General features: G+C 28.3%; 1 protein-coding gene across 4 annotated transcripts in view; it reads left to right on the top strand.

The window, feature by feature from the left end:
• Positions 1 to 8,871, top strand: part of LOC142320561 (uncharacterized) — a 105,141-nt gene extending 96,270 nt beyond the window's left edge. For 3 of the 4 annotated variants that reach the window (XM_075358483.1, XM_075358481.1, XM_075358480.1), the window contains exons 15-17: positions 1,529 to 1,646; positions 5,296 to 5,475; positions 7,212 to 8,871. In XM_075358483.1, the coding sequence (XP_075214598.1) occupies positions 1,529 to 1,646; positions 5,296 to 5,475; positions 7,212 to 7,445 (532 nt within the window). In that variant the 3' untranslated portion in view covers positions 7,446 to 8,871. The remainder of the gene's footprint in view (positions 1 to 1,528; positions 1,647 to 5,295; positions 5,476 to 7,211) is intronic. The other variant, XM_075358482.1, reaches the window with a different exon arrangement.
• Positions 8,872 to 13,306: the final 4,435 nt, after the last annotated feature.

Genomic DNA, 13,306 nt, shown 5'->3' with positions numbered 1-13,306 from the left:
ATAATTTTTCTGTAAACCATCATTTTTTATAAATTTTAAAATGGATTATTTTTTCATTATTATTGCAACATGTTAAGTACAGTTGTTAATTACAAGTTTGTATTACTCCAGTGAGTGTGAAATACTGCTGTACAGAACTTATAACTTTAGCATTATTGATGGTAATAAAATTGCATTGTTTCAGAGAGCAATTCTTTTAATAATTCTTTTCAGCTTGATGCTTCAATTTCTGTGGGAGTAAATCTTGAAAATAAAATGAATTTTATGGAAAGTGTTGAAAGCTGTGTTTAATAAACTGTTCTTATTAATCACAAAGGCTAAACAACTAACTATGTTCCACTTGAGATTAATGTACACTCTGTTTCTGGTGGTAAAGCTTATAAATTGGAAATAAGCAAATGTTCATAAATTGTTCTCAAAGGTTTTACTTAAGGCTTCAAACTAGATGATCATTCCAGTTGTTAAATAATTGTTACCAGAAGACAGTAAGGAAATATTTTATACAAGAAAATAAGTAAATGAAAAAAGAAGAGATAAGACATACTAACACTGATATAAAGAATATTTACAAAACACTATAAAATGTATATTTGTAAATGTTTTTAAAATAAGAGTAAAAAAAAATGTATATATAAATTTGCTTTCATTTTAAAGTAACTGGAATCCCAGTTACAAGGGTAAATTTAGCATAAAAATATCTAAACCACTAAAACCTCTTGACACAGATGGCCCAGCATGACTCAATTATATTACTAATTAATGCTTAAAATAAATCAAATATAACAATGCAGCCAAAGGTATAATAAAACATTTCTGATTAAAAGCAGTACATAAATAAAACATTTCTGATTAAAAGCAGTACATAACCCTAAATAAATATATTTTAAAATGTTTAATTGATTGAAATTGTGATTTAATAACCGACTACATGGATGGTGTTAATATGCCTGTTTCTTGTTCAGCTGGTCCTGTGTTTCATTACCAACCAGGATATGACGTAATTTTGTTAACTTAAATAAAGTACAGTAATTGGAAATATTTTTCAAAGCTAATATAAATACAATAAAATTAATTTTTTTAAATTCATTTATTTGTATAAATGAGGAAAATATTTTTAGTTGCATGTTAAAAATCAATTTAAAGTATTTAAAGCAGATACTACTTAGAAATATGTTTGTGTTTCAAAACAAATACATGGTTAATTTCAGTAAACAGTAATTTACTGAACAAAAATGTTTCGATTGTAGTACAACTATTATATTAAATGGGATTTTATAATATATGAGTATTTAATGAATTAATATTAATGATCATGGTAGAAATTGTTGGTTTGAAAATTATGGTTAAAGATCTATGTTATTGTGATTTTTAAGAATGAAACTTGTGGACTGTTTAATTGTTTTGCAATTTTTTGATAAAATTTTTACTATAAGGTGGTCTCTATATTATGAATGAAATGAAAAATTCAGATTTTTTTTTTATTGCATTTAGTAATATTTTGGAAAAGCATAATTAAATTTTATAACAGGGCCAGTGTTGCTTGCAGTAAACGTGTATCTGGAGGAGCTACTGGAGGCATTTATAAATCAAGTGTTCTGTCTACAAATGGTGAAAGTGGAGTTGATGACCCAAGCAGCAAAGAATGGGTTTGTAAATGTTTTCAGCTTAATATTATGTTATGGTTTGGTCATTAAGAAATACTTTTATATGGTATTTTTTGCTGTATTCTTTTATTAACATTAATTACACTTACTTAAAAAGAAAGCCTCATTTTTTTAACTCGAGGGAAGCATGCTTTCACATAGCTTTGCATTGCCTGCGAATTGTAAAATTTACTTTACAAGGATGCATATGGTGTAAAGTTTGTTCATTTTATTGGATTTTCCATTAGAAAAATTTGGTTTCTGTTTACCTTGTTTGTATACACAGTATGGTTAAAACACACAGAATTTAGTAACCCTAAAAACTGTTATAAAATAATAGTGCACTATAGTAGATCAAATTTGCAGTTTTAATTTGCAGCATTTATGATAAAAAATAGAGGGCTGCTTATGATGTTTAATATAAATTTAATCAGCGAAGGTTAGCTCTACAATAATACTCTTTTTTTAAATATATAATACATTATTGTTTAGGAATTCTATTGTCATGAATTATTATTTAATATTAAAATAAAACATTTATTGATGTGGTTTATGCTTATAAGGGCCTACTATGATTATTTTCAAAGTATTTTTTTCTTTAGTGTACATGTAGGGTAAATTTATCAATAAAGATGAGTCTTATTATGTAACTTTCATTTTTTTTGAATTTTAAGTTATTAAATTTTATTAGTTTTTGACTTTTTTTACTGTTCTTAGAACATAATTTGATATTTTAGACTTATCTAATTTTACATCATTTGCGATTATGCTAATAGTGATAATAGATAATTCAGTAACAGCACTTGGTGAGTTACAGTATATATATAAAAGTTACCATAGTGTATATAAGGTTTCAAAGTTAAGAAATTTATTCAGTTTCTTGAATATATAATGATTTAAATGATTATAAGTTTTAAGATATGGGTTATCGTTAGAATTTCTTAATGCTGGAATTTGGTGAACTGTTAACAAATTTATTGAAAAATCTTATTAAATATGCATTTACAGTCTTTTTTTTTTATACTTTGAATGTTGATTATTGTAGTGATCAACGTTTCTGAATTATAAAAATAAATGCTGCTTTTTTTTCAGATAAATAGTAATCTTATAAAATTTATGTATATAATTTTTTTAATGGCATATGTCAAAACATTGTTTTGACATATGCCATTATAAGGATTTTATTATGTTATTCAAAATGATCAACAAAATCACTATTTGGCTTACATGTTTTATCTGTTATACCTACAGATATGTGGATGAGGTTAATCCTTTCCTGTAGATTATGCATGTATTTGCACTGTTATGGCCTCAGGTATTTCTCATTCCATTGACTGTGGAAGGCATTACATTTTACAGATACTTTTATTATCATGGGTAGGATTGAGAAATGTAAAATTTTTATTTTGATGTAGTTTTTATTTACATTTTTTTTTTATAAATTATTTTTTACTTGAATAAAGAAAATTTGTAATTATTTATTTCTTGATCAGATGAGTGATTTTTTCATAATTTTTATTAATAGCCATTTAAATTCAGTTGTTTATTAAATTTAATATGATATTTATTTGTTTGTATTAGATGAACTACTTTTTTATTTAGATGTTTACTTTTTAATTTTCAAAATCACATGACAGTAAGTAAATGTTGGACCAATTAAACTGTTATATTATGTATTACAGTTTATTGTAACTTGAAATATGGGACTGGTAGCAAAAAAAAATAATTATTTTTTTTAGATAAGTGGATTGGCAGTGCTGCCCTCTCCTGCAAGGTATGCTTACTTGACACTCACTGCTCGGTTGGCCGAGTGGTATTCATGAGAAACCATTGCAATGGACATGGTGATTATTTTTTTAGCCCCTCCCAAGGCTCTCAGCGATTTTGCAATGATAAACTTTAAGGAGCAAAGCGCCAACATTCTGTTTTCTGTTAAAGAAACAGTTTTCAATACTTCAGGAAGCTTATAGGAAGGAAGCTCTAAACCACATAAGAATTTACTAGTGGTTTGCTCGGTTCAGAAGTGGCCAAATGTCATTTGAAGATGAACCCTGTTTGGGTCACCCCTCAACAACCAGAGCAGACAGAAATGTTCAAAAAGTGTGCGATGTCATCAAGTTTGATTGTTGTAGAACGATTGACAAATGGAGGAAATAACTGGGATTTCCTGGAGTTTGTGCCAAAGAATCCTAACTGAAGATTTGAACATGAGACATGTTGCAGCAAAGTTTGTTTCACTACTGCTTTCCAATGACCAGAGGGAATTGAAAGAACAGGCACAAACTGACCTTGACTTTTTTGGAAGAAATCATAACAGGGGATGAATCTTTGTGTCAATGGCTATGACCCGTAACAAAACAGCAGTCCCAGTAGAAGACAGGTTCATCGTCCAGATCAAAAAAAAAAAACATGTCAAGTGAAATTAAATGTAAATTCCATGATGGTTTCTTTTTTCGACATCAAAGAAGTTGTTCACATTGAATTTGTTCCTCAGGGCATCACAGCAAACTAACATTATTATCTGCAAGTGTTTAAGCAATTGTGTTAGGCAGTGAGAAAAAAACCACCTGAATTGTAGTGATCATGACAATGTGCCTACCTGTACAGCATTGAAAATCAACCAGTTTATGACAAAAAACAGCATAACAACAGTTTCTCACTCTCCTTACTTGTGCCTGACTTAGCCCCCTGAAACTTCTTATTCCCAAGAATGAAAAACCTAAAGAGAAAGCATTTTCAGCACATAGAAGAGGTGAAGAAAAAGTCACTGTAGCATTAGTTCAGGAGAATATGAAAACTGTTGAAATAACTCCCTACAGAAAAAAAAAAACCAGTGCATTTTATCTAATGGACAGTATCTTGAAGGGGATTGATCTTTACAAGATGTTAAATAAAAATAACTCAATCAAATAATACTTATTTTTTTTTTTTTTTTGGTTACTCCCTCATAGGCTTTTAAAATTTCATCTGGTATTAGGTGAAAATGAGGGTACTTTAATGTAATCATAACAATGTTTATAGCCGTTTCTTTTTGAAAAGCAAAGTTGTCCTTCTGTATGTGATTTTTTCCTGTGTATTTTATTAGAATTAGTGAAATTTTAATAAAATTATCAAGATTTTAATTATTAATTAAGAAAAAAAATTTTTTTTTCTGTATTGTATGAGGTTTTGTTCATATTTGATAAAAAAAATTTACATTTTTTTTCTATTTGAAGTAAATTCTTGCTTTATGTTCATCCATTGATATGATCTATCTGGCCAAAATTCTATTATTATTTTTAGCAAATAGAAATAATTTCATCTACTTTGTTTACAGAATATTGAAAAAGAGACAGTAATAAGAAAATAGCTTGTATTTAAGAAAAACAATATTTGCTGACAAATAGTATGGTTTATGTGCAATTATGATGCAACTCAAACATATTTTTACCACAATTTTTATTTCAAATATTTTTTTCTTATGTAAGATGTACAAAATTGTTAGTTTTAGAGACTATTGTGCAGTATCTTTAAAGAGAAAAAAGTAGACCTATGATTTTGATTATATATTGTGTGTGTGTGTGTGTGTGTGTGTGTGGAATTAAAACACCAAAAATTGTTTGGAATTATTTGGAAATGATATGTTTTGTTTGATTAATGTTCTTTATTTTAGTCTGGAGTAGATCAGCAAAGTATAGATTTGGATACAAATGATTCTGCTGCTTCTGGCCCTGGAAGTTCTTTAAGTCCATCTGAAGCGGCTGATGCTGGTGGTGGAATGGACACAGAAGATAGTTCCACAACTGATTCTCCAAACTCTTCTGCACCTAAAGTGAATCCTTTGCAGTGGTCGGTCAGTATCTTGTTATATATATTTTTTAACATAGAGCTGTCAAAGGTTAGCTTTAACAAAGGACCATAACTGGAGATTTATTTTTCTATCACATTTGTGCTGAATTGATGATGTAATGGAACAGAATCTACTAATCCATTTAGTAAAGGTTTTTTTAATTTTTATTGTTACAAATATTGGTAGATCTACACTTTTTTGAATATCAGATGTGTTTATTGTTTGTAGAAATCATTGTATGAATAATACTTTGGTGTTCCAAAGTAGGTCATTGATTGTAATTACTTTTTACCCTTGCTATACTTATTTTACACACACACACGTGCGTGCGCGCATGATGCATTTCGAAATTAAGTATAATTTATGAATATCTCCACACAGTGTTGTAATCATTTCATATATACATGGTATTTCAATGCCTTTATAATGACAAATCATGTATACATTTTACTGTCTTCGGTGCTGAAATCAGTCGATGAATCTACTTATTGTGAAATATGGCTTCACATATATATTTTTAATGAAAGATGTAACCTCCTGAATTTCATCACTACACAAAATATTATGAGTAATGGCATGTATAAAAAACTGTTTGAGGAGTTAACAAGGATACGAGATGTGCATTGCAGGTGATCATGTACTATCAGTAAATGATTTGGTGTGAACTGTTGACTTAAATCTTTATAAAAAACAGTCAGTTCATAGTTAAAAAACTGACTTTTGCTATGCCTTTTCTTACAATTTCAAGAATTGTTGTTTATATGAAATTGTGTCAGACTGCTCGAATCACCGTCTGCTCATATTTGGTGCTGGTGTAATCTGTAAGCAATGCTTAGTACTGCTTGAACCCAGTTCACTTCATCATTTGGGTGGAGCAAGCAAAAGGGATTAACTCTTTCATAGTCCAGATTTAGTTTGCAGGTGATTTTTTTCTCATTGTGTCTATACCTGTAGACATTCTTTTTTAGTCAGTGGGTTGACACTTATAAAGAAATTAAGAGATCATTTCAGAATTTGTCACTTCAGAAGTAACTTCATTCTTTATCAGGAGATTATAAAATTTGTCATCATTATTAATGCTTCTATAATGGGAGCTTTATAAAAAAAAAAGTATAGTCAAAAAAAAAGTCAAATGCTGTTTTGTTGCTAATGTTTTTTTTATTGCTAGCTAATAATGGTCTCACAACTATTAGCTGTTAATGAAAGCAAATGTGGGTCTTGATAAATATACTTAACATTTCTTGGTTTTGCATTTCGGGTTGACTCTAATGTCACTTGTTTATAAATCACACCATAAATAGCTCATGATTAATTACATGGAATTATAATAGTAACCATAACAGTCAAGTTATTTTTATTAATATGTAAAACATTTTAACTTTGATTATTTCCACAAACTTAAAATTATCTTAGTAATCATTACTTGCTTTAATTTTTCAAATATTGTAAGTATTCTAATTTTGTATTCATATCAATATATTAAACATACCATATAAGGTTCTCTTGTAAATAATGTAGAGAAAATACCTTCATGAAGTTTAAATGAAAGTACTAGAAAAACCATAGACAAAAATTAAATAAATTAACATATGGTAAGAGTTTTGCTGACAATGCTTAGTATAATTTTATATACATTTATTTTTTAAAATGATTTAGATAATTATTATTAATAATATTATTTTTGTCTTATTTGTTGTTAGAAGAAAACAATAATTGAAACATTTCTTAAATATGTTTAGGTAACTGACGTGTGTGAGTTTATTCGTGCACTCCCTGGGTGTTGTGATTATGCTGAAGACTTTGCGATACAAGAAATTGATGGACAGGCATTAATGTTACTTAAGGAAGACCATTTAATGTCTGCAATGGCTATGAAACTTGGTCCAGCGTTAAAGATTTGTGCTAAAATAGACACTATGCGTGGTGATAATGGCAATAAACCTCCTGTTCAGCAACAATCACCTGAGAAGTGAACTGTTATTTTAAATCAGCTACATTCTCCATCTAAGTTTTGTTGTTCATTAATAAAGTAGTGTCTTTATATTTTTAAATATTATTTGAAAGTATACTAAGTAACTGCATGAGTGTAAGTATACAGTAACATGTATATTAGTGTTGCAGTAAGTTTTTATTTATTTTATTGTAATATTACATTATATTTTATAAATACTTATTTTTATAAATATTATAGTTTAAGTTTATTCTTGTACATTCTATATATGAAAGTGAAATAACATTAAAAGTATATCTAATTTTTGGGGGTTAAAACTACTTCTTATTGAGTGGTGCAAATAAAACTGAATCCATCACACAATGATTCATATATTATTTATGTACACCGATATACTTATATCAGTGGCCATTGAGAGATCACTAAAACTATGCACACTTCTTTTGTGGGTCTTGCCATTCCAGTTATTATCTTTTTATTGTGAAGCAGTTTAACATATTTTATCTTTAATATTTATGTATGAATGCTCTGAAGATGAATATCCTAAGGTAATAAAAGTGAAAGTATTAAGTTAAACGATGAATAACTGATTATGACTTTGATGTAATGAAGAGATAAGCAATATTGCAGTCATTGAATGTAGTAATGTGTTGCTGAACATGCTTCAAAAGCTTAGCTAACTATCTACTTTGGCCGTAGGGAACAATTCCACTCTGGGCTATGAAGTAGAAGATAAAATATTTATAAAATTTAATTTGTAAAATCATAACAGTAAATTTTCTTATACAGAAATAATTTTGTTTTCAGTTATTTCTAAATTATTCCTAAATAAAACTGTGTTCTTTGGGTTTGGTTTTACATGCACCATTCTATACTTACTGTGTAAGTAAACGATTAGTTTTTTAAGTTCTTTATATAAAAGATATGTACATGTAAATAAATAAACAAATTATATATATATATATATATATGTTTCTAAATAATTTAATGCTACAAAACCACTTTTTTGTGAGAATTTACTTTGTGTTGATAATACATTTCAAAAGCTGCCATGTCTGGACATTTTTTGGTAAAAAAATTGGATAAAAATACACTGTAGCATAATAACTGGACTTTTTCATTATATCATTTGATTATGTTCTTTAATTTATAGAATGGCTTTTGATTTTATTTTGCATTTTAAATAATTAATTTGTTAACGTTATAAAATTAAAAACTATTCTCTTATTTTGTGTGAATCACAGTACAATCACTTTCTTGCCACCTGTTTTTTAGTCTGTATATGTTATTTTGGGTACTAGTATGCTACAGACAGGTAAAAGAATGATTAATTATGAAGTCAAGAGTAATTTATTGAAAGAAAATAATTTGTATTTTGTTTACATATTTTAATATATCTATATATTATTTATTACATTATTGTACATATTCAGATTAATATATAATGCAAGCAAGTTAATTCATATATAATAATGTAAATGAGATTTTAAGTATGATTTTTAAAAAATAATTAAAAAAATTAAAAGATTAGTGAACAATAACTATGATGAAAATTTATTTATAAAATCAATAAGATTCACTGATATTTCAATATTATGTACATCTAAAAAATAACAATTTTTACAAAAGTTATTGTTTTATTCAGAACAGATTTATATAAAGTATTAATAGTAATAGTTTTTTTAATATATTGCTGTCAGTATGAGGTCTATAATAAAAATAGTTTTAGCAAATTTTTAACCAGTAAAAAATTTCATTATCTCTTCTTAGATGAATTAAATGTGTGATATTAAAAACAGTATCAAAATTTAAAAAAAATTTATCCCTACAATTATTTATGAATAGCTTTCTGTAAGTTTATTCCTGTAATACCATTATTAAGGGAAAAATTTTAATCATTTCAAAACTGCAATCAATGAACATTGAAATTATGAAATTTATTTAAGCTCTATAAATTAATCACTAGAATAAATCTATTAATTCACTTTTTAGTTATAGAAGGATATTTCTGAAAATTCCTGTAAAAGACATTTGTACAAAATATTTCTTACTGCCTCTACTTGATTCATGTGTCATATTGAGGGGGAAATAATTAATGACAAGCCACGAATGAGGCAGTCATATGCTTTTTCAATAGCATATGTAAAGCATTTTATATTCTTTTTTTATATCATAAAAAGAGCTCTCAAAGTTAAAAAGTTAACTCTATTGTAGTGGCATAAAGTGTTGTTTTTATTTTTACAATAAAATCATATTTTCACTTTTACAATGAAGGTTGTACTTTTTGAACTGACAAAGTTAAATGGCCTCCCTGGTGATAAACATTTTAAAAAAAAATCATAGACGTACTCCAGTAAATTAGTGTTTGTTTCTCATACCTCAGCATTAATACATTCCTTTAGTCGTTAAGACATTTTGAAGTTTGATAGCATATACTTTTGATTTTAAGTATCCCCATAGAAAAAAGTCCGATACCATTACTTCCAGGGACCTTTGTTGGCCAACTGATGTCTCCAAAACTTGAAATCTCACATCCTGTGAAAAATAACATGTTATTTCCTTTGAAACCCAAGATGTGTGTGCTCTTGAGCTGTCCTGTTCAGAATAGAGTATACCATCTTCTGTATCAGTAAACTCCATAGTTTAACCATATTGTGGTAACTAGTTGCTGTTATAGTCACAGTTTGATTTTTGTCTTTAAAACATTAGGGCTTAGTGATGCCTAAACTAACATCCCATACCAGAATGTCATCTTAGCACTGTGCAGTGGTTTTACAAACACTTGTTCATGTTTGCTATCATTCCTGAAACAAAAGTTCAGCTTGTTGATTTAAGACATAAAAAAAAATCTTCATGAAAAAAAAATCTTCTTAAGACATGAAATTAAGTCTTCTCAAAAACAGTTTGATCGTCCTTTAAAATGTCTAACATAGTGTTATAAATCTGTAGGTGAGTGAGATTAGCATTTGGTATTAATTTCTGCATGATCTGAATTTCGTATGGGTTCAGTTGAATTTTTTATGATCTTAATTTCATCCATAAAAGACTTCCTTGAGAGATATATAAAGCAAGAGACTGTTGCTGGGCAGAGATTGTTGGACTGCCACTACTTGTCTCGCTCAACTCTCCTGTTTCCAAGGCAGTGGTGGCTTGCAGCTAAAATTAGTGGAAGTGCTGCTCCAGAAAATTTTTTTCTGGGCATTTTCAAGGCTGTGGATAAAGTTTTCTGTAAAATAAAGAATCAAATGGAATAGCTGGAAGCAGGATAATAATCTAATTCTACACTTTATCGCATTCAAGAATGTGTTACACGGATTTTAAGTACAATGTGCTTAAAAACCATATTTGGTTTAACCAAATAAATAATAATATGTCAATACAGATAATATTTTTTAGTATTAGTAGATAACTTACTAAAATGTCCACTTAAAAACACTGTAGGACTACAGTGTTTTTAACAGGAATTACAGTGGTGCTTAATTTAAATTTCTATGTACACAGAAACAAATACATAATTAGTTTTTACTAATTATCTTCTCTTTCGCCCTTCCAGCGTGTTTTTGTACAGATTTGACAATTAAAGAGCTCTTGCTTTCTGCTATCTTCTGATCACTACTGAAAAAACAACTAAACCACTTTCAAATTCCTTCCACCATATTCCAAACACCATGCTGCTGGAACTGTGAAGTGCACGGTTCCATACAAAGATTTTTGTATCTTTTTCATAACTGGGGGATGGCTAACTGACATTAAGCTTAAGGATTATACATTGTACAAGTAAAGAAAAGAGGACTGATTATATTAAATGTTATTAATAATATCAAGTGGAATGCAGTTCCACATTGCCTATATGTGAGCCGCCACTGTTCAAGGGTATATACCAAGTGCTTGAAAACAAACTGATTAGTAAGTAATATTTCTAACAGCATCAAGTTGTCTAACCCTCTTTAACATGATATTCCTTTTAACTATGGAAATGAACTTGAAATTAAATTATGCCGAGCAATCTTAAAGTGTAATTGAAATACTCTCAGCACTTGCACTTTACTTTTACACTTTATAAATTAGTGCAAAGATGCGATACTCACTGACCAGTTCGCTGTGTTGATTACAGACACTACTGCAAAAATTGCAATAACACTGACATCTACTGCAAAAATTGTTGCTTACCATGATGCACTTCTTAAATGGTGCAAGAGTCAAATTTGTGATAATCTAATGGGCCACCAGTATATACATAATGAGGTCTTTTGATTTTTTCCCCTGCAAGGACAAAAAATACAAAATCTTCAGTAATTGGATAATTTATTTCTGTAGAAACAACAATTTCCAAAAATCAATTGTGGATGGAACCATCTTTTACATCTGCATTTTACCCATAAAATTTTATTTAAACATTCTTGCTTTTCATACATGTAAGAAAAGTGCACTTCTTTGTTGCATGTTGTTTTCCCAAATAACAAGATTCTGAGCTGCCACAATTATTTACAATTTTTTTCTGCATCCAGTTTATCAAACTATCTACTTGACATCAACTGGCACTATTTACATTTGAGGCCCATTATTGAGATAACTCAGTGTGGCAGCCATGTCAGCATTGACTACCATCAAGAATACTCTGTATAGTATATGCTCTTTTTTCTGTGTTCATAGTTTTGTTAATTCTCAGTACATGTCATATTTAATGTAATTTATATTATATAGGAGGAATTTTCAACCTTTACAACTTTTGTTTTTTATGTCTGTAATGATGTGTGTAATTATGCCATTAGTGTGCTAACTTTATTATTATTTTTAATAAAGGGTCTTTCATTTTCAGTAAAAAAAAGTAAAATTGCAATAAAAAAAGTATGTGTAAATCAACCAATTTTTTTTGCGTTTCTTTTGTGAATTTGTTTTCATCATAAAGTAGAGAAAATTCTATTCAAATTTTTTAACCAAACGATAAATTATGCTTTTGTCTGGTTAATTAAATATCATGAAGTGCACGAATATGTAACTGTGTCACAGATTCCACATTTCGATTATAAATTTTTATGTTTTTAAACATTGTTGAGACATATGTAGCATTCTATGATGATTTGTTATAAACTACTGAAAACAAATGATGTTTGAAAAAAAATCAATGTTGCTACCACCAATTCAATTTTTTGCGTTTAATTTGAAAAGACACCCCTATGTGTGCTTAACTGTAAACAAGGCTGCTCACATGCTCATTATTAATGGAAGATTTATTTAGATCATTAAAAGTATGTATAAATAGAAAAATGAGATAAAATTAATTAATTAATTAAGTCACATTAAATTTATCTTCTCTGTGAATCAAATTTCAAATTATTACTAAAATAATAGTCGCAATGGATTAAACTATTCTTTTGTATTACATTTCAGAATTGGTTCTATGTAGTTACAATTTGACCTTGTGATGAAAATGTGGATAAGTGCCCTAGCAGTGGCACTTTTCACTCATTAGCAGCAAAAAGCACTTTTCATTACATTACAGTGGACTTTTCAAATATTAAAGACTGTTATTTTCATAAAATATTTGAGATCATACTTAGACATTTTTAATTGTTTTTTGAGGACAGGATGATGAGAAATAGATTTTGTACTGAATTATCACTTCAGATGTCCCATGTATTTATTTTGAAGAGCATGATGAAATTGGATAAAGTAGATTAGAAGATGCCAGATTCTTGCGAAACTGAATCAAGACTCAATGATTTATCCTTCTCCAGCATAGAAATATGCTGTCGTATGCATTTTTATATGCTATCATACATAATGAACTATGCAGTTCATTGAAGTCATTAAGTGAAGTGAACCTTCATTATCATATTAAGTACAAATAAACATATGAATCCAGTTTTATAAATGTTGAAA

Source organism: Lycorma delicatula, chromosome 2 (assembly GCF_047948215.1).
Source record: "Lycorma delicatula isolate Av1 chromosome 2, ASM4794821v1, whole genome shotgun sequence".
Lineage (NCBI taxonomy): Eukaryota > Metazoa > Arthropoda > Insecta > Hemiptera > Fulgoridae > Lycorma > Lycorma delicatula.
This window is presented reverse-complemented; position numbering and strand designations above follow the sequence as displayed.